Source organism: Callorhinus ursinus, unplaced genomic scaffold (genome assembly GCF_003265705.2).
Source record: "Callorhinus ursinus isolate GAN/ISIS: 27379988/994484 unplaced genomic scaffold, GSC_fseal_2.0 scaffold37, whole genome shotgun sequence".
NCBI classification, from domain to species: Eukaryota; Metazoa; Chordata; class Mammalia; order Carnivora; family Otariidae; genus Callorhinus; species Callorhinus ursinus.
Window position 1 is genome coordinate 707,288 of NW_027397099.1, and position 22,135 is coordinate 729,422.

General features: G+C 43.3%; 1 protein-coding gene across 4 annotated transcripts; it reads left to right on the forward strand.

Moving 5' to 3' along the window:
• Positions 1–97: 97 nt before the first annotated feature.
• On the forward strand, positions 98–21,515 carry DDX19A (DEAD-box helicase 19A). 4 transcript variants are annotated; one of them, XM_025888871.2, is made up of 12 exons: positions 98–264; positions 5,610–5,658; positions 8,314–8,364; positions 9,791–9,926; positions 12,497–12,589; positions 14,258–14,360; positions 14,714–14,828; positions 17,745–17,922; positions 18,235–18,517; positions 19,100–19,262; positions 19,739–19,930; positions 20,350–21,515. In XM_025888871.2, the coding sequence occupies exons 1-12, from the start codon at positions 208–210 to the stop codon at positions 20,409–20,411; spliced, it is 1,482 nt and encodes a 493-aa protein (XP_025744656.1). In that variant the 5' UTR covers positions 98–207; the 3' UTR covers positions 20,412–21,515. The 4 variants fall into 4 exon arrangements, with proteins under 4 accessions (XP_025744656.1, XP_025744657.1, XP_025744658.1 ...); XM_025888872.2 differs by having other exon boundaries at positions 18,280–18,517; XM_025888873.2 differs by lacking the exons at positions 98–264; positions 5,610–5,658; positions 8,314–8,364; positions 9,791–9,926 and adding an exon at positions 10,004–10,292.
• The last annotated feature ends 620 nt before the right edge of the window (positions 21,516–22,135 follow it).

Here is a 22,135-nt window from a genome sequence, read left to right on the forward strand (position 1 = left end):
CCAGAAAAGGCGACACCGCAGCGCATGCCCGGCGCGTCGCGGCGCGGAATAGTGACGCCTTGAGCAGGGCGGGAACTTACGTCACTTTCGGCACTGCCGCTTCCGGTCCGTGTGGGGGAGGTTCTCGCGCAGGCCGGGGACTCAGGGCAGGTGTTGGCGCGCGTGCGGTGAATTTTTTCGCGAGTCGGCCTCCCTTCCCGCCGGATCATGGCCACCGACTCGTGGGCCCTGGCAGTGGACGAGCAGGAAGCGGCTGTCAAGTCGGTCAGTGGCTTCAGCTCCCCCGGGGCGAACGTAGCAGGGGCCCGAGCGGACCCCAATAGGAGCCCAGGGAGCTGCCCGGGTTGGGCAGGCTTGTGGCCCACATCTCCGTAGAGTTTGCCGCCGGGAATCACGTAGCCCTGATTTGTGCCGGGGGCGAAAGAGACTAACGTCGGCCTTGTTCTGTTCATCTGGGCTAAAGACTTTTTTTTTGCCCTGTAGCAAAATTTGTTCCCACTTTGTATGTTTTTTTCTGTTGCACCCCCTTCTTGAGGGGGGAGGGTTGTGGGGAAATTTAGATGGTGATTCTCTTGTCTGTTTTCTGAGTGATTTGTGCTAAACATTTTTAGGTTTGCGCTTAACATGGTTGGCAGTTTGTAGATCTTTGAAGAATAAGAGATTCAGGTTTAGATTTGGTGTTTCAATCTACTGCCAATGGCGGGAGGCCCTACAAATTGTTCGGTTATGTTTGAAGTGATGTTTAATTTCATATACTGGTTCTGTGATTAATGAAGATCCATCCGACTGGAAGGTAATTAGAGTGTAAACTGGTTTTCTGTTCTTATATCTTAGTTTAGGTTTGTTTAGTGATAATGCACTATTGATTTTAATAGTTTGTGTTTGGTAGTCTGAAGTCTTACAACTTTTTAATGGCTAAGTTACATTTCTTTTCCAGTCATCCTTGATTACTTTGGGAGGATTGTCAGTTTGTCACCAAATGTTATGGGCTAAATCCAGTGGAGTATAGGAAGAATCTTTATAGTCTAGATGGGAAGGTGAGAACGTGGGAAGTGCTGTGAAAATGGCAAGAATAATGTGGTAAGTGATCTCTGAGTCGGGAGAGGACGTTTATGAGTAGGGAATAGGGAAATTCCCTGTGAAGAAGTTTACATTTCAAATGGATGTTAGAGAATGAATCATTTAAGATAGAGGTGAATGGCATTTTAGGAGAAAATGCACAAAGGGGCTGGACTTGTCTAGAGAGCAAGAATCAACTCATTTTTGCTGTAGCCTAAGTTTATAGGTTGTAATAGTAGCTGTACAGAAAATACCGTATAGGGTGTACTTTGCAACGTTAACAGAAAAATTAGGAGAGACTTAATTTGGTCGATCTGGGGATTTTTCGGGAGGATACGGAACAAGATTAGATCTGAGAGCTGGCAAGATTTATCAAACTACAGAGAATATTAGAAGGAGTGATGTCCGAAGGAAAGGCAATTAGTGTGGCTGTTCCTCTAGCCCAGAGAGGGCGTCTCTAGCCCAGAGAGGGCGTATGTTGTTGGGTGGTGGAAGTGACAATGAAGAGACGGATTTAGGAGAATTATGGCAGTATAAAGAGCAGGATTTAAGAAAAAGGCAAAGGTTGCTGTTTGCAGTCGGGAGCCCACAGGTGGTATTAGTAAAATGCTAATAACGGGACTAGGGAAGTGGGAGGAAGGGCAGATTTGATATGGAGGATTGGCTCTTCTGATTTTGAGGTAAGGAGGACATCTTGGTAAGTACCTGTGTTGAGAATCCCCAAGAATAGTCCAAGTTCAGTGATTTCCTGGGAAAACTCACAGGACCTAGCATAAAATTGTACTCGCAGCTATGATTTATTACAATGGAAAGATACAAAGCAACATTTGCAAAAGGAAAAGGCACATCTGGCAGAGTCCAGAGGAAAACAGCTTTCAAGAGTCCTCTCCTAGTGGATTTACATACTCAGCTTGATTAAGTCCTGCAGCAGCTAATTGTAACAGCACATATGAAGTGTTGTCAGGGAAGCTTATTAGAGACTCAGTTCTCAGGGTTCTTTTTGGGGGAACCGGCACAAAGTCACCCTCTGCCTAGCGGGTACCAAAATTCCAGGTTTGCAGAAGGAAAGCAGGTGTTTAACATAAGTCACATGTTTTTCAAACAGTTTAGGCATAGCAGACCCCCTCAGCAGTTCTAGGAATGGTGGGAACCCTTCTGAAGTCCAAGTCCCCAGATGCAGGACAGCGGCCAACCTTGCAAGCTGGCTTTTCTAAGGATAGGAAACTGTTAGCTGTGTTAACTGTTTTCTGCACAGCACCTATCTTGCATTTGGAAATGTGGCATTGGAGTTCAGGAGAAGAATCAGGGCAGGTAATAAAACTGGCTGTTACCCACAAAGAAATCAAAGAGTATTACAAAGGATAAGTTTCTGGCACAGTAGGATTTAAGATCCACTGTTTCGCACCTAAAAGTTACTGAGACTTGGTTTCAAATCTTTTTAAGCCTATGACTACTCTAGCTATGATATTATGGATATTGTAAATATCCATACTTGGCATCTGGTTTTAATCACTCTGCTTCTCAGGAGGCTGGTATAAATAAATGTGTTAAGGCACTGCTTCCTAGGAGCATCCAGGTGGCTCAGTCGGTTGAGCGTGTGACTCTTAGTTTTGGCTCAGGTCATAATCTTGGGGTCGTGGGATCTAGCCCCGAGTCAGGCTCCCTGCTCAGAGCAGAGTCAGCTTAGGATTCCCTCTCTCTCCCTCCCCCCTGCTCGCGCAAGCTCTCTCTCTCTCTCAAAAAATTTTTACAAACAAAACATTGCTTCCTAATAGTTGGGGGAGACCACCCCCCCTTTTTTTTTTATTTTACCATGTAGACTTGTGTAACTTAGCTTAAAAATAATTTATGATGTTAGGTTATCATGTGACTGTGCTCTCAAGTGTACAGGTAGTGAATGAAAATGACAGAAGATGACAGAGTACACACAATGATAAAGATCTTATGGGACACCTGGGTGACTCAGTTGGTTAAGTGTCTGCCTTCGGCTCGGGTCATAATCCCAGCATCCTGGGATGGAGTCCTGCCTCAGGGAGCCTGCTTCTCCCTCTGCTTGCCACTCCCCCTGCTTGTGTGCACTCTCTGTCTCTCTCTCTGACAAATAAATAAAATCTTAAAAAAGATCTTAACTTACACACAGTGAGGATTTTTGTTTGGTTTAAGCTTATGTGGTCAAGGATGTACCTTGATTCTTCCCTGCATATAAAAATGGGTTTGGAGGGGAAGGAGCGGTATGTCCAGCAGTTTAGTTTCGATACATTTTTAGGAACGCTGATAAAAGATTCTGAGAGTTTGAATTACTAGAAAGGACCTGATGCCAGTTCACTTGTCACTTTCATCTCTCCCAGCACAAATGGCTTCCTTAGCTACCTCTTTCTGGCCATATCACCAGTTTAATTCCTTCCCTTTCCCTGATCAGCCAAAAACAAAAACCTAAAGGCAACCCTAAGAATCTTTTAGAGACATAATCTGACCCTTTTGCAATTAGACTTGTCACAGAGGTAGATCTTAAAGCCTTGTTGAAGTGAGTGCCTAAGAGTTCACCCCTTCATGGATCAGGGACTCTGGGACTAACGGAAATTTAGCCACCCTTCAGAGCTACTCTGTTAATTTGGATAGAGGAAGGATGCTTTTATCATAACTGAAAACCTGTGTGTCCAGTGTCAAGGACACTGCCTTCTGTGAGAGGCATGATTAATAATCAGAAGGTTCCTCACTGAAGATGAATACAGAGTGAAGGAGAATGAGAATTGATTGGCCTGCCTCTTTCCCATGGTGGAGTTAAGTCTCTCAAGACAGGAGTACTCATCTGCCAGTAATTTTCCCCTTGAATGCAGCCAAATAAATGCTGAAAAGTTCTTAGATCTTTCTAGCTTCTAAACACGTCATCTTTTGTTAGCACATGTATTTGTCAAATTATAATACAATAGATTTGGTTATGGTTTCATAACCATATTTTCATCAGGCAGGCTTTGAGATTAATCAACTTGGTTGGTTCGGGGACTCCAGACTGTCTCATTGGCATTTTCAGCCCACCCCAAGATTAGTTGGCTTCTGTGGATCCCTGTGTATTAGCCTAAAAATGAGGGTTAATCAGTGGATAAGTTCTGGTATAAAATACCTTCTCTGTTATGTGCCAACCTTCCCACTGGCCTTGGGAAAGGGTGTCCATCTCCAGTAGTGTGTTGATTTGATTTTTCTCTGGAAGACCTGGTTTTCAAAAGAGATGAGATGATATCCCCCACTGTGTGAGGGTGGACTTCTCCCAAAGACCAAGAGCAGGGTCAGTTGAGGGGAGGAGGGAGGAGGAAATATTTCTAAACACCCTCAGGAAACAATGGTGGTTATCATAAGGATAATGAATGATTGCATCAGTTGAAGGATCATTGTGGGGGCAGGGGTTGGGGTCTAGCGCTTGATTTGGGGTGCTTCTCAGAACCTGACAACATAGCTTTATAATACCCTTTCTGTATCACACCCTTACTCTTTTTAAGATTTTTTTTTTATTTTAAAGATTTTTATTTTATTTATTTGACAGAGACATAGCGAGAGAGGGAACACAAGCAGGGGGAGTGTGAGAGGGAGAAGCAGGCTCCCCGATGAGCAGGGATTCCCAGGACCCCGGGATTGTGACCTGAGCCAAAGGTGGGCGCTTAAGGACTGAGCCACCGAGGCTCTCCCTCACACCCTTACTCTTAACAATACCTTGAATATGGAAAAATAGTTCTCATGAGATTGGAGACTTCATTACAAATGTATAAATTATCGCTCTGCTTGCACTTTGATTTGCAACCTAGTAAGCAAGTTTGCATTGACCAGCACTAGTGGCCAAAGTAAATAAATAAAAACCTTTCGTTCACGTTTCCAAAATATTCTAAATCAGGAGTATGAATTTGTCGATTTTTTCATCATAATAACTTTTTTAACTAACTCATAGTGGAGGTGGTTGATAAGGCAGGAAAGAAGGCTATAATTTAGGGCGCCTGGGTGGCTCGGTTGGGCGACTGCCTTCGGCTCAGGTCATGATCCTGGAGTCCCGGGATCGAGTCCCGCATCGGGCTCCCTGCTTGGCAGGGAGTCTGCTTCTCCCTCTGACCCTCTTCCCTCTCGTGCTCTCTCTCTCTCATTCTCGCTCTCTCTCAAATAAATAAATAAAATCTTTTAAAAAAAAGGCTATAATTTATTTGCTAAGTGTTACATTAATACAGTGGGGGTTTCAGGACTAAAAAGAAGGGAACTGTGAGTGTGTGTGCTATTGAAAGGCTATCATAGGTATTTAACGAAAGTAGATGTTCTAGAAAGAGCGTAAGGTGGAAGAAAAGTCAAACTTTTTCCATCTGCTCTGTTTAGTCCACCCCTGCCCACCCCATTTAAGGTTCTTGAAGATAGGAAATGATGTCTTCACCCAAGCTTGTAGGAATTCTGCTTGAGCAGGACAGCTCCCTGAATATAGGTGCTGCTAGACTTTCACTAGGGAACTTCTCTTTGCTCAAGGGACTTCCTTTAATTGGGTCACATGCTTAACTCTGTTTCCTTTTATTCCTATTCAGATGAGTAATTTGCAAATCAAGGAAGAGAAAGTCAAACCAGATACCAATGGTGAGTCACTTGTAACTACTAGCTGGATACAAGCTATGTACATGCTCTTCTGCTTTGCCTTAGCTGCAGTGTGAAAAGGCGCTTTCATTTAGCATAATGTTTGTCTCAAATACAGCACTGTATTTGAGAGCCAGTAGATTCGGTTGCATTACCGAAAAGGACACATTAGTTTTCCAGATTTTATCTAGTCTCTGACTCCTGCCACTGTTCATTTGATAGTATTTCTTTAAATTTTTTTTTTGAAAAGTTAATCTGGGTTCAAAACTCAAAGTATAAACAGGTGAAAGGCTTCCTTTTTGTCCCAGATTGTCATTTAGCCATTCTTACTCTCTATTAGTTTGCTAGGGCTGCCATGCCAGGTCACAAACTGAGTGGTTTAAACAGTCAGAGTTTATTGTCTTGTAGTTCTTGAGGCCAGAAGTCTGAAATCAAGGTGTCAGTAGGGTTGGTTCCTTCTGAAGGTTTCAGAACTTACGTTCAAGTCTTTAATCCATTTTGAGTTAATTTTTGTGTGTGGTTAAGTTAGTGGTTCAGTTCTGTTCTTTTACTATAGCTGTCCATTTTTCCCAGCACCATTTACTGAAGAGACTGCTCTTTCTCTATTGTGTATTCTTGGCTCCTTTGTCATAAATTAGTTGACCATATATGCATGGGTTTATTTCTGCGTTCTCAGCTCTGTTCCATTGGTCAATGTGTCTGTTGTTATGCAAGTACCATACTGTTTTAATTATGTAGCTTTGTAATATGGTTTGAAATCAGGGAGCATGATGCCTCCAGCTTTGTTTTACTTTCTCAAGATTGCTTTGAAGGGGGGGGATTGCTTTGGTTTTTCAGGATTTTTGTGGTTCCATACAAATTTTTAAGTTCTATTTCTGTGAGGAATGCCATTGGAATTTTGATAGGGCTTGCATTGATTGTGTATTGCTTTTGACATATAGACATTTTAACGGTATTCTTCCAATCCAGGAGTAAGGAAAATCTTCCTGTTTATTTGTGTCTTCAATTTCTTTCATTATTGTCTTACAGTGTTTAGCATAAAGGTCTTTCACCTCCTTGGTTAAATCGATTCCTAGGGGGCGCCTGGGTGGCTCACTTGGTTGAGCGACCGCCTTTGGCTCAGGTCGGGATCGAGTCCCACATCAGGCTCCCGGTTCCACGGGGAGCCTGCTTCTCCCTCTGACCCTCTCCCCTCTCATGCTGTTTCTCTCTCTCAAATAAATAAATAAATAAAATCTCAAAAAAAAAATTGATTCCTAGGTATTTAATTATTTTTAACCCAATTGTAAATGGGATTGTTTTCTTAATTTCTCTTTCCAGTAGTTCATTATTAGTGTATAGAAACACACCAGATTTTTGTGTTTTGATTTTTGTATCCTGAACTTTACTAAATTCATTGATTGGTTCTAACATTATTTTGATGGCATCTTTAGGCTTTTTATATATAATACCATGTCATCTGGAAGTATTGACAGTTTTACTTCTTCCTTTCCAGTTTGGATGCCTTTTGTATCCATTTACATTTAATATAAATGGTGGGTTAAAGTTGATATGGTGGGTTTAGTTAAGCAATTTTACTATTTGATTTGTTTCTCATAGTTTCTCTACCTCTTTTCCCGCCTTTTGGGTTAATTGAATATCTTAGAATTCCACTTTATCTGTTGGCATTTTAGCTATACTTTTTGCATTATTTTATGAACGTTTTAAAGATTTCTCCATATAGGGGTGCCTGGGTGGCTCAGTTGGTTAAGTGACTGCCTTCGGCTCAGGTCATGATCCCAGGGTCCTGGGATCGAGGCCTGCATCGGGCTCCCTGCTCCTCAGCCTGCTTCTCTCTCTCCCTCTGCCTCCTGCTCCCTCTGCTTGTGCTTTCTCTGTCAAATAAATAAATAAAATCTTTAAAGATTTTATTTATTTATTTGACAGAGACAGAGATAGTGAAAGCAGGAACACAAGCAGCGGCGTGGGAGAGGGAGAAGTGAGCTTCCGCCCGAGGAGGGAGCCCGATGTGGGACTCAATCCCAGGAGCCTGGGATCATGACCCAAGCCGAAGGCAGACGCTTAACGACTGAGCCACCCAGGCGCCCATAAATAAAATCTTAAAAAAAAAAAAGACTTCTCCATATAAGTCTTGCATATTTTTTGTTAACTTCATTAATCTGGGTGCAGGATTTCATCTTTTTAGTTGCTATTATAAATAGTATCTTTTCAGTTATATTTCTGTACTTATGAAAGCTACTGATATCTATTTTGTACCTAGCATTTTTATCTTTTGCTGAGATATGTTATTTTGTAGTCATTTTTCAGTTAATACTTAGTCCTGTAGGCTTATAATCCTGTAATCCACAAAAAGTAATCATTTTATCTCTTTTAATTTTTAATATTTTTATTTTCTTCTCATGTCTGATTGCTAAAATAATAGTATATTTTAAAATAGGATAAGCAAGTCAGAGGTGACATATTCTGAGCCCTGTGAACATATCTAGAAAGTTGAAATTTTCTTATGTGCTTTCTAGGAATAAAAACCCATTAAATATAAAGAAATGCCAAATATTTATGTTTTCATCACTTACATAAGATTTAGTATTTCTGTTGTCACACCTTTTGGGTGGGTTTGAAATTTGCCTTTCTTATGATGACACCTGTTTTCTTGTGTAGGTGTTATTAAAACCAGTGCCACTGCAGAGAAAACAGAAGAAGAAGAGAAAGGTAATTACTTTTTAAAACTCTGTAGCAAGAAACAGCGTATGACCCAGGATTTGCCTTTCTGGAGCCCAAGGCACTAGATCGAAGAGATGAGGAGGAATCACAAAGGAGATTGAGAAATAGATAGAAGGAGAACCAAAAGAGAGGGGTATCCAGAAACCAGAAGAAGGAAGTGTTTCAAAAGTAGTAGTCAAATATAGGTAATAAATTGATTAAGAAAGTATAAACATGGGGTGCCTGGGTGGCTCAGTTGGTTAAGCGACTGCCTTCGGCTCAGGTCATGATCCTGGAGTCCCGGGATCGAGACCCACATCGGGCTCCCTGCTCGGCGGGGAGTCTGCTTCTCCCTCTGACCCTCTTCCCTCTCATGCTCTCTATCTCATTCTCTCTCTCAAATAAATAAATAAAATCTTTTTTTTTTTTTTAAAGATTTTATTTATTTATTTGAGACAGAATGAGAGAGAGAGAGCACATGAGAGGGGGGAGGGTCAGAGGGAGAAGCAGACTCCCCGCCGAGCGGGGAGCCCGATGCGGGACTCGATCCAGGGACTCCAGGATCATGACCTGAGCCGAAGGCAGTCGCTTAACCAACTGAGCCACCCAGGCGCCCTAAATAAATAAAATCTTAAAAAAAAAAAAGTATAAACATGGACTGTTCACTTGATTTAGCAGTGTAGAAGCCATTGGTGTGCTCAACAAGGGCCTTTGAGGTCAAGTGCAGAGGCTAAATACAAGAACCTATTCAGTGTATATTCAGCAGAAGGGGAGGACAGGAAGTGGGGACAGTGAGTGTAGACAGCCTTTTCAGGGAATGTCCTATAAAGGGGAATAGAGAAATGGGGCAGCAACTGGATGGGGGATAAAGGAGGAAGCAGGTTTATAATGAGAGGTTAAAATGCATGCACATGCAACGGGGGAGTGTTCCAGTGTAGGGGGAAACTGATAATGCAAGGAGTTAGTGTGGAGAGAAATATCCTTATAGGCAAGAGGGTCTGGGACCTGTTGTACCAATGCAGGGGTTAGCCTTGAGCACAGGCTGTTCATCCCAGGTTACCGGAGGGAACGTAGAGAATCTGCGCCCAAATGCAGGTGGGTGTGTAGGTGTGTTACCGCAGTGTGTGGAGGTGCTTCTGATCACTTGTACTTCTCTGTGAAGGAAGACACAGGTTCATCAGATGAGTGAGAAGGTGGAGGTGGAGATCTGAGAAGAGTGAATGAGTGGAGAATAGAAACATGAAGACTTACAGGGCAGGGCAGCCCATTTGAGTCTAGTGGTCAAGAATCTAAAGTGAGACCTGTCGGTGTGATTGTTTTTCTCCAGCCATGCTCGGCTGCCCTGGTGCTGGTACAGAGCCAGGGAGAAAGAGATTTCACGAGGGTGGGTTTGTCAAATGAGTATGAAGACAACCTGCTGGTTTCTTCCTGACAGAGGACAGAGCTGCCCAGTCCTTACTCAACAAGCTGATCAGAAGCAACCTTGTGGATAACACAAACCAGGTGGAAGTCCTGCAGCGGGACCCAAACTCCCCGCTCTACTCAGTGAAGTCCTTTGAGGAGCTTCGGCTGTGAGTGTCTGTTCCCTGAACAGCTGTTCCTTGTTGGTCCCGCCTTTCTAAAACTTAGCATCTCAGAGCTCTTTTGGGAATTTTACTTTCTATCTGTTTTTTAAAGAATCTTAATGTATTTGCTTCTTTGACTAGTTAATAATTCACATGATTCAAAAGTGAGAAAGTATGGAAAAGTTTACGGTGATGGTTTCCCTCCCACCCTTGTCTCTTGGCTACCCAGTTCTCCTCCTCTTGGGAGGGATTTTTAAATGCCACAAATTTATTCATCATAGCTGAAAGTCTTTTTTCTTTTATGCTCTTAGAACTTTCAATAAAATATTGGCTGACAGGTGATTTCTGGATGTCAGGAACATTTCTTATTAGGTAAGCCCTTTTGTTAGACTACAGGGTTTACGGTCTTGAGAACACTTTATCTGCTTTTACATAATCGATCAAAAGAGTCTATGCAGGATTCCCAGTACCTACAGCGGAAAGCAGCCTTCAATATTCAGGAATTAAAAAAAAAAAAAAAATTTAGAACCTGGAATTAAGCCACAAGGGAGCACGTTTACGGCACTGTGCTAAGAATGACTTCTAACATCTCTTTATTTTAAAGGCAGAATTACGGAAGGTCATACCAAGTTTTTTGTTTCCCTCAGCATATTTAGTAAAGAAGTTTTATGAATCCCTGGTTTATGTACATGCTACTCTGCTGGGTGTCATGAGTAACATAAGACATAACTACCATTCTTGCTGCCTGCCAGGACCGGAATCATAGAAAATAGCTGGTGAATAAAAAAGTGGTGGAATTAATAGATTCTTTGCCTTATCAGTAAAATCTTTAGTATGCCCACTGTGGGCAAATAGGCGCTACATTCTTGCCAACTTACTACCACTGCTTTAGAGTAAGAGACATTTAAAATATGAGAGCTAACTAAAACCAAATCAAGTCATTAATGAAGTGATAGCTAAGAACAAATTTTTTAAAGCACAGCTTTTTTTTTATTGTTCACAGGAAATTATATTTTTCTATGTGTATTTCCTCTATCAGGGGCTTCATTCAGTGAATCTGTCATCTCTGCTTCTGTTTATAAACTATATCAGGGCAGTGAGATGTGCTCTTTTGTTTCCTGAAGTGACAGTTTGCTTTTCCAAGTATTGATGGGTTTTAATCCCCTTTTCATTTAAAGGACTTGAGTTCTCAGTCCAGCCAGTGAGGAACTGTCCTCTCTGAAAAGTCAAGTTCTCTCTGATTTAGTAGTCGTTGGCTAGAGGAAACAAAGAATGAAATCTAAGTTGCCTTGGTTTGTTTTGTACTTAAAATTTTTGAATTAACCTGCAAAATGAGAAAAATGATGAACCACTGGAAGCTCTTGGGTCATTTGGATCTTCATTCAGTTGTGACTTTGTTTCCTTAGCAACCAAATCAAAATCTGCTGAGCTTCATAGCCTTTTCTTCCAAACAGAAGACACCAAAGGTTATGTTTTCAGAGGTCTTTGTTTCTGAGAACCAACATATGCCAGAAGAATTTGCCACTTAGAGAGCCTGTTTACTCCAAGGAAGGCTCAGAGAACAGAAGTCTTGACTTGGTTTGACTTTTCTTTACAATCTGGTGGGATTTTTGTTGAACACCCTGTCAGTGTGGAGGTAGCAGGGAACTTATTGTAAATGCGATGGAAGAACAACTTTAGTTGATATTTGTTGTGCAGCTACTTACATAAGCTGGTGCTTTCCTGTTCTTGATTTTTGACTAGACATGATAACTAAATATGAGCATTTGGAAAGTTCAGTATGGTATTTGAACACTCCTACCTCTTTACTGTAAATCAGGTACTAGAAACTGGTTGAATCAATTTTCTCATTTCTTGATTGTCCTGAGTATTTGCACAGCTGGCTTTGGAAGGACCATGGAATAAAAAATGACTGTGGTTCAATTTAACATCTACCTCAAGAAATTAAAACTGAATCTCATTCCTTAAAGGGACTTCTATATCCCAGTGGTATAGTAAGCAGTATATTTTTAGATATGCCTTTTATAATTCATTTTATGCAGATTATAAAGTTTATATGAAGTAATACATACCATTCTTGTGATATCCAGGGAACATTTGTCCTTCAAAGCCAGTCATATTTGTGGGTCTGCCGAAAGCATGAATTTCTCCAAGAACGGAAACTAGTCTGTATTTTCGGAATTGCACAACAGTTGCAGATTAAGGGGCACCTGGGTGGCTCAGTCAGTTAAGCGTTTGCCATCGGCTCAGGTGATGATACCAGGGTTCTGGGATCGAGCCCCGCATCAGGCTCTCTGCTCAGCAGGGAGTCTGCTTCTCCCTCTCCTGCTGCTGCTCCCCCTGCTTATGCTGTCAAATATAAATAAAATCTTAAAAAAAAAAAGTTGCAGATGAAGATTTAGTAGGGAGAGATGGTGGCTTGGTTTCATTTTAGATATTTTTTAAGGCATTTGAAAAATATGTCTGACAAAGATAGGAAGCTTTATACTTTGCTAGATTTAGGAAAGATAAAATTCTAGGCTTTTAAAACAACTTGAACAACTAGGAATCCATCCTCTCTCTTCCTGGACTTCTAGGAAACCACAGCTTCTCCAGGGAGTCTATGCCATGGGCTTCAATCGACCATCCAAGATACAAGAGAACGCATTACCCATGATGCTTGCTGAGCCGTGAGTATGCAGACCTCAAGTGTACTTCTTCAGGATTTGGTTTAATGTCTTACACCAATAACTGTTACTGTTCTTGAGAACAAGATGGGATGTTTGGGACAGCATGTTTCTTCAGGGAAACCACTTGAGCAAGTGCAGAGAGAGTCAGTTAGAATTTGGTACAGCTTCTCCCTTTCCCACTTAACCGTAAAAACTGATGGGGCACCTGGGTGGCTCAGTCAGTTGAGCCTCCAACTCCTGGTTTCAGCTCAGATTATGATCTCAGGTCATGATCTCAGGGTTGTGAGATCGAGCTCCACATAGGGCTCCACACTTAGCACGGAGTCTGCTTGAGATTCTCTCCCTTTCCCTGTCCCTCCCCCTCTGCTCCACTCCCCACTCACACGCACATGCTCTCTCTCTCTCTCAGATAGATAAATCTTTTTAAAAATTTAAAAAAATTTTAGAAACCTAATGTAGAAGAGGGCACCTGGCTAGCTCAGTTGGTAGAGCATGTGACTATTGATGTTGGGGTTGTGGGTTCAAGCTCCATATTGGGTGTAGAAATTGCTTTAAAAAATAAATAAAAATCTTTAAAACAGGGGTGCTTGGGTGGCTTAGTCAGTTAAGCGTTTGCCTTCGGCTCAGGTCATGATCTCAGGGTCCTGGGATGGAGCCCTGCATCGGGCTCCCCCTGCTCATGTGTATGCACTCTCTCTCCCTCTCTCTCTCAAATAAATAAATAAAATCTTTTTAAAAAAAATTTAAAACAAAACTGATAGAGAAAGCTAATGTTGTTATTCTCTGCAATTTTAAAAATCGGGTTTTTTTAAAAAAAGATTTCTTTATTTGAGAGTGCACATGAGTGGGTGCAGGGAGTGGCAGAGGAGGAGAGAAACTCTAGTAGACTTCTAAACTGTAGATAATTGGCATCCTACTTTATGTAGGATGTATTTCCATTCAACTCTTTTTCTTATTTAATGACAAAAATTGAGGCGCCTGGGTGGCTCAGTCAGTTAAGCATCTGCCTTCAGCTCAGGTCATAATCCTAGGGTCCTAGGATCGAGCCCCGCATCGGGCTTCTTGCTCTGCGGAGAGCCCGCTTCTCCCTCTCCTCCCCACTTGTGCTCGCTCACTGTCTCTCCTCTCTCTCTCAAATAAATAAAATCTTTAAAAAAAAAAAATTGTACCTATTTCTCTGACTGGGTTATGTGAAGTAAAATGTGAAAGTTCCCTCTAAAGCATCTGTTTGACTTGGTGTCTTGGATTTTCATAAAGAAGGGAAAGGGAACACACAGAGGGAGCCAAGTCTTGGAGACACATTATAGCTCTGCAGAAAATGTCTTCGGGGATTTGCTTTGGCACAGATTTTACTCTGCAGTGTTAATTTCCATGGGGCCCCTAGGGTACAAAATTAGGACACTCTTATCTGTGCTGGAGTCTAGAGTGAAGATTTCTTGGTGTGAACCCATCTAAATCACTATGTCCTTTAATATTTAAGCAGTTTTTTGACAACATATAAAAAATTTATCATTGTGCTCGGTGCGGAAAACCTGGATTAAAGGGAGAAAGCTCTGTATGCCTACCACCCAGACAGAACTTTTTGACACTGTATTTATACAGTGTCAATACAATATATATTTAATATTTAACCAATATTATTTTCATTTCTGTTCTTCCTTGATCTAGCCCACAGAACCTGATTGCCCAGTCTCAGTCTGGTACTGGTAAAACAGCTGCCTTCGTCCTGGCCATGCTCAGCCGAGTGGAACCAGCAGAGAGATACCCCCAGGTGAGGGCTAGGGGATCCTGAGGGCCTGGCTTGCCTGCCCTGGGAAAGGCAGTGCCATCTGGTGGGCGGTTAATGAGGGTGCCCCTAAAGGGGTCAGAATGTTTCCTGTGGCTCAGGCAGAGCACTGAGCACTAGGCCACGATCTGGGTAGAATTCATTCGGAAGCAGCGGTCTTAAACAGTGGCTTCCGAAGGCATCCACCCAGCCAGGGCTCGCTGCTAAAGGCAACCTGGGTGGAGAGGATGTGGTTCCCTGCACTTTTGAGTAGTGATTAGATCAGCATATTGTTGCTTTAGGGTCTGTTTAGTACTAAGAGGCTCTCCTAAACTCAACCTTTATGATCTCCCTGTCAGTGTTTGTGCCTCTCCCCAACATATGAGCTGGCTCTTCAAACGGGAAAAGTGATTGAGCAAATGGGCAAATTTCATCCAGAACTAAAGCTTGCTTATGCTGTTCGAGGCAATAAATGTAAGTATAAAGGGGTGAGACCTAAGCAGTGAGCAGGATAGGGTGGTTGGGTGTTTGAATTTTGAAGATGTGATGATGATATTAAACTTTCTGGTTCAGTTGACCTTAGGGCCCACTGCATTACTTTCAGCAAATCTGTTTTAAACTTGCTATTTAACAGTCGTTTCTACTCTTAAAAGAAGATTTTGAGTTGTAAAAATCTTTGCATGGGTCATGGATTTCTTAAAGTCTGGTATTCTTCACTGAGAAAACAGGGTTTTGAATTCAGCATGCAGAGTTCTGGAAGCTGCTTATTCCTAACAAGGGATTAGTAGGTGTGAGGATGGTAGGTTGGAGTCATATCCCTTTGTTTAAAAACAAGCACAGCTTTAGTAAGAGTAAACTAGAAAGACATACAGATAACTTGGTGTCATCAAAACCAGAAATCCTTCCACCAGTTTTTTCTCCCTTTTGTTCTACAGAATGTAATGTAGAGAACATGGATTAAAGTAGAGAGGAGGGGCAGGTAGAAAACAGTTCATTAAAAAAGTTATCACAGTATATAAAACTATAAGTCAGTAAGGAAAAAGTAGGCAGTCTAAATAGGAAAAGAGGCCCAGTTGAACAGACACTTCACAAAAGAAGGGATTCAGATGTCCAGTAAATATGAAGAGATGATAAATAAACCTCATTTGTCATCAGAGAAATCTAAGTTAAAACCACTATATGCCTCACAGGTGGACAGAAATGATGAAGTCTGATAATGTTAAGTATTGATGGAGACGTCCAAGAATGAATGCCCATACACTCCTGCTGGGGGGTATACACTGGTATAGTTACTTTCTGGAAGCAGTTTGGCATTGCTTAGAAAAAGTACGGACAGACCTTCCTTTGACCAGCAGTTTATAACTGCCTGGAGCAGTGATTCTCAAACTTTTGGTTTCTTATACTCTTAAACATTACTGAGGACTCCAACGCGTTTTTGTTTATACAGGTTTTATCTGTTGATATTTGCCATATTAGAAGCTAAAATTAAATTTTTAAAGAACTCACTTTTGAAGAATATGAAGACAATCTGGCCTTTCAAATAATTTTAGATACCCTTTTTGGATGCTACACCAAAACTTACCAAGTGGTAATTACTTAAGAGTTAGTTCCAGTCTGGAAACTGAAATCTTGTTACTGAATTTTTCGTACCGTTACATTAAAATACCTTGGTCTCTTGGAAACTACTGTCTTACTGAGTTACACAGTTCTAAGTGTTGAGACATCTTATCATACAAACTTTTTAAATTGCTTGCCCTAATATTACCACCAAACTCATCAGAGGACTTCATGTACATCAAGAAATTCAAACTTAGTGGCACATACAAGTCTTCCAAAATGCTAATTTTCTCTCGAAAGCTTAAGTGTTATTGTGGCAGCAAATACAGTGGATTGTTTTCATTGAAGAAACAGCCTGTTCATTTTCAAGAAAGTGGATATCAAATTCCCGGCTTCGTTTTCTATAGTTTGTCAGTCCACAGAGAGAAATGGCTCGTTCAGCTCACCACACGATCACAGAGCTTTTCCTGGAGAAAACCATGCTTTGGCATGCAGCAAAACTACCTTATCCAAAAGTTACTAGGTTGATTATGTAATTTGTGTGTTTATTTGATGCCTCACACTGGTGGGTACATCTAAGTGAAGTTACCAGAATCTTGTAACAACATATATCTTCTCTAGATTATTTTGTAATAAATGGGACTTCACTATGTGTGAAGGGTTAATATATTGTACTTACTTTTATACTTATACTTATTTCTTAAAAGTTCAGTTTGGACTTATGGGCAGTGGAAGTTGAGAACTACAGTGTGTTTGAGTTAATTCAAAATTTTTCTAGTGGGTCATTGATGAATTTCTAATGAAAGACCCTTCTCAAATTTTAAATTCTGTTTTTAAAATAGTTAACACATTTGCATGTTTAAATTGAAAGGCCATGTGGTAGAAATTTCTTTCTCCTATACCCCCAACCACCTAGTTCTCCTTCCTACAGGCCCTCAGTACTAACCAGTTTCTCATGTGGCACACCAGAGATATTCTGTGTGGCTCCAGGCACATAGTATGTATAAATATGTTAACATGTGTACACTTACACATGGACATGTGTTACATGTATTCTTTTTTGCCTCTTTTGGTATGCAAACTGCTCTGCAACTTTTTTTCACATTTAATAATGTATTTTGGAGATTGTTCCATATCAGTTCCTAAGCAGTTTTTTACTTTTACTGGCATCATCCATTTGGTGTATCATATTTTGCTTCATTAGTTACCTTTTGATGCTTGCATATCCTTGCATATGTGTTATTTCACACATGTTAATATACACACAGGGTAATTCTTAATCATGGAGTATTGGTCACAGGCTGTGTGCATTAGTAATTTTGATAGATGGTTGTGCCAGGTTCAGCTCCCACCAGCTATAAATCGAGAGTAACATGTTTTTTAAACCAGAGAATTTGTACTTAGAAAAACTGTCTACACATTAGAATGTCTAACAAAGCAAAAACTCATTGGACCAGGATCCTGGGACTCAAAACTACAATTGAAGAAAAATCTGTGAACCGTGAGTGAATGTATGATGTGAAGTGAGTAAGAATGGCACTGAGGAGAGTGAGTGGGATGCTGTTGAATCACAGGAGGAAGCAGGAAGGGGACTTGGTGCTTATTGAGGGTTCACTTCAGAGGATTGAATCCTGACCACGATGCGGTGAGATGGGTGCCACTGTGCCTACTTTACAGTAGAAGAACCCAAGACTTTTGGATAACACTCCTGTGTGTATGTTTTGACATCTGGAATTAACTTGTTTTACTAACTCTGGAAGGACGGGCAAGGCTTTGATTTCCAAAGCTGGTTTTGCCATGGAAATACCCACAGAAAACATCTTGTCTCCACAGTGGAAAGAGGTCAGAAGATCAGTGAACACATTGTCATTGGCACCCCTGGGACTGTTCTGGACTGGTGCGCCAAGCTCAAGTTCATCGACCCCAAGAAGATCAAGGTGTTTGTTCTGGATGAGGCTGACGTGATGATAGCTACTCAGGGCCACCAAGATCAGAGCATCCGCATCCAGAGGTAGGAACTCTTGAGCCAAAAGGAACTTCTCAGCCTCCTGATCTACAGCATCTTTTCCTTTTACTTCAAACACCTCTTCTTGCTCCTGTCAGGTTCTTTACTTTAGTACTTCCGGAAGCATTTGTTCGATGGGCTATTTCCTCATCAGCACTGACCGTGGGTTGAGGAAGGAGACTTAGGGGATCTAACACCAGCCCCATTCCTGCCCCATGGCTGCACTCACCTCCTCCCTGCTGTTCTCCTCCCCCTTTTGCCACTTTCCTGGGCATGTAGACCATGCAAGCCGGGGCGGCTTTCTTCTGTTCCTTCCAGGGAAAAACTCGGGATCATGCCACATACCTGGGTCTTCCCTTGCAGGATGCTGCCCAGGAACTGCCAGATGCTGCTTTTCTCTGCCACCTTTGAAGACTCCGTATGGAAATTTGCCCAGAAAGTGGTCCCAGACCCAAACATTATCAAACTGAAGCGCGAGGAGGAGACATTGGACACCATCAAGCAGTATTACGTCCTGTGCAATAACAGAGATGAGAAGTTCCAGGCCTTGTGTAACCTCTACGGGGCCATCACCATTGCTCAGGCCATGATCTTCTGCCATGTGAGTAGCAGTGGAGGCGGCAGGGCTGCCGGGGTAGGAGCTGCACTGGAGGGGGTTCCTGCCCCTCCTCTCAGCCCGCTCCCGTCAGTGCTGAGGAGGACTAGGTGCCCTGTGTGGCCAGAAAGGAATGGTTTGTGAAGATGCAACATAGTTTCATCTTAGTATCCTGAGGTATAAGTGGCTTCAAAATCGAGTAGTATCCTGAGGTATAAGTGGCTTCAAAATCGAGTCCCTAGGGGTGCCTGGCTGGCTTAGTAGAGCATGCACGTCTTGATCTTGGGATCCTGAGTTTAAGCCCCACATTAGATCTAGAGCTTACTTAAAAAAAAAAAAAAATAGGGACACCTGGGTGGCTCAGTTGGTTGGGCAACTGCCTTCGGCTCAGGTCATGATCCTGGGGTCCTGGGATCGAGCCCCACATCGGACTCCTTGCTCCTTGGGGAGCCTGCCTCTCCCTCTGCCTGCCGCTTCCCCTGGTAATGCTCTCTCTCTCGCTCGCTCTCTCTCTCTCAAATAAATAAAACTTAAAAAAAAATACCCTCTTCATATACCTTCATTTCTCAAATGTTTCCTTCTCTCCAGACCCGCAAAACAGCGAGCTGGCTGGCAGCAGAGCTCTCAAAAGAAGGCCACCAGGTGGCCCTGCTGAGTGGCGAAATGATGGTGGAGCAGAGGGCTGCGGTGATCGAGCGCTTCCGAGAGGGCAAAGAGAAGGTGCTGGTGACCACCAACGTGTGTGCCCGCGGTGAGCAGGGAATGCGTCTGTCCGCCAGGCCCCGGGTCGCCAGGGAAGTCGTCCTGTACGGGGCACTCTGCTGGTTTGAGGGAGTCCACGTGGGGTTGGTGCTGGAGAGACTGGATTCCCCCGGCAGATAAGAACCGTCACAGAAGCCAGGGGCCCCGATGCTGGAAGGCCACGCACCAGCATCTCACTGGTTCAGGACGGTGCTTGCCCTCTCTGGGGCCCCCACTGAGGTTCTGGCTGCATCTCCAGGTACTGGTGTCTAGCAGAGGCTCGCTCACTGGCGGTGTAATTTTGTTAGCACCTGCCCAAGTTCTCTTTTTCCCTCTGGGTTCCGCTGCGTGCCCCCATCCCCGAATCCCACAGCCGGCCTGCCCCAGACTCTTCCTTCCACCTGAAGCTGGTGCGTGTCGGCCTCGCTTGGTTGGCGGTGGTTTTCGTCTCCCGTCCTGACTCCTCTCCACCTGTCTTTCATGCAGGTATTGATGTCGAACAGGTTTCTGTCGTCATCAACTTTGACCTCCCCGTGGACAAGGATGGGAACCCGGACAACGAGACCTACCTGCACCGGATCGGGCGCACGGGCCGCTTTGGCAAGAGGGGCCTGGCAGTGAACATGGTTGACAGCAAGCACAGCATGAACATCCTCAACAGAATCCAGGAGCATTTTAGTGAGTGGTTGGGAGTGGCCCCCGCCAGGGCCCTTTCCTTACAGGGGAAGTCCAAGGGAGGGGAGGAAAGGGGGTTCTCCCGTGGCCCCGAGAGAAGCCTGTGTCCCTGTTAACAGTCCCCTCCTTTCCTACAGTATGGAAGTCTCAGAGCACACCTGGCGAGTTTTCAGGGCCAGGGACTCGAATGACAGTGCCCCCCTGGCCAGGCTGAAGGGCCTAGGGCTCTGTCCCTTGCTCAGGCACCGGGAGTCTTTGGGGTCAAGGGAAAGATGGCTGTGGCCAGAGGCATGGCCCCGTTCCTAGGCTGGGCAGAACCGTGTGTGTTTCCCCTCTCCCTGCCGTGCTCTCCCTTCCCTAGGTGTGTGTCTCCATGGGAGCCCCACGTTGATTTCTCTCTGAATTCTCATTTTTCTCCCCAGATAAGAAAATAGAAAGATTGGACACGGATGATTTGGACGAGATTGAGAAGATCGCCAACTGAGACGCTCCACCAGTCGCCAGTGCCCACCCCCGGCACTCCGCCTGCACGGGAGACCGGTGCTTTCACGGCACAGGCCTCGACAGTCACCACAAAGACAAAGGCAGAGGAGAGAGAAACTACCTACCTCATTTTAAATTACGTTTGGACTAGACAAAAATTGTGCAACTGATGGGGGAAGGTAGAAGGAAAATTTTGCATTTCGGAAAATGTAGTCCTCCCCCTGCCACCCCCCCCTTAAGCCATGGTTTTTCCCCATCTTTATAATAATCTGGTCGCTATGGATAATCGCTGAGCCTAGGATCCCCTGCTTGTTTTGTTGCTGGGGTGATAGGACCAACCCCCACCCCTGCAGAAATGGTAGATGTAGAGCGTGGGAGAGGCTTCACAGCACAGGCGTGTGAGCCCCACTGCACGGATGGAATGTGGGGAGCAGCGGCAGAGAGACCCTTGAGCTCTCCCCCTTCTCAGTCCCTGACTGGAGACCTGCCACCAATGTCTCCTGCCCTTGGGGCCCTCTTCCTTCTCCTGAATCCAGAGATGTTCCCGCTGATCCCTTTTACCTCTGTTCTCTGTGCCAGAGGATGTCCCTGTTTCTGGGTGAGCATCTTGGGTACTTTTGTAAACCTCCGATTTAGAGAGAAACACGGAAGTCAGTGCATCTTCAGAGAGATTGGTCTGGCAAGGGTAGATGAATCCTTTGAGAATCTGGGCCTTTCTCTTCCTGCAGTTCTGTGTTTGCTCAGGCACTGGGAGTCAGTCATGGCGGCCAGGAGACACTGGGTGAGTTTCTGACACACACCTGGCCACGTGAGTTGATTCTTGTCCATGGGGTGTCACACTGTGCCTGGAGGCAATCAGCAGAGTTTGGAAAGGAAGTTATGACCAAGTGAAAACTCTGATAGTGCTCTTTATCTGTAATAGTGGACCTGTTGGTTACCTTAATTCAGAGGTCATCTGTATGAATAAGGACAGATAAATTTGAGCTATACCCATCATTCATTATGTTCAGAAATCTTAAAGTAATTATGAAAGGCTTTACTAATCATGATTCATTTTTATTTGTATTTTTCTGCTAATTAGACTAATATATGCTCATTAAAAAGGTGTGTGTGTATGTATATATACATATATAAGGTGCAAGTGCTCTCTATCCCCACCTCTGTGGAATCACCATTAGCATTTTGGTGAACATTTGATATATTTCCTTCTGTTTACATACCCACTTTTTTACAAAAACGGGAACATCCTATTCAGGCTTTTGTGCACCCTGCCTCTTAGCAGCGTATCTTGGACATGTGACATGTCCTGCACACAGGCCCACCTCACTCTTGGCAATGGCATTGCTCTAGCATTAGCTGCCCCAGCGTTTAGTTCATGGCCCCTCTAGTGACAGGCACAGGAGGTGGGCATGGTGCCACAGCGTGCAGCCGCACTCACCTCTGCCCTGTGAAAGTCGCTGTAGGATCTATTCCTGGAAGTACAGGTGCTGGGTCAGAGAGTGGAGACCTTTATGATTTTAATCCGTTCCCAATTTACCCTGCCAAAAAGTTTTTACCAATTTACATTATTGTAGTGATATGAAAATACCTATTTTCTTTCCTACTTGCCAATCCTCTATATTATCAATTTTTTACAAATTTGCCAGTTTGAGTAGCAAAAATAAATGGCATAATTGCATTTTGTCTTTAGTGAGCTTTGGCAAAGTTTCAGTTTATTGGATATTT

Bases quoted from the DNA above. Each gene is read 5' to 3' on its own strand.
- DDX19A (XM_025888871.2), top strand. From the start codon at position 208: ATGGCCACCGACTCGTGGGCCCTGGCAGTGGACGAGCAGGAAGCGGCT. The intron at 5,659-8,313 runs GTGAGTCACTTG...TTTCTTGTGTAG, and splicing joins AGTCAAACCAGATACCAATG to GTGTTATTAAAACCAGTGCC. The intron at 19,263-19,738 runs GTGAGCAGGGAA...TCTTTCATGCAG, and splicing joins CACCAACGTGTGTGCCCGCG to GTATTGATGTCGAACAGGTT.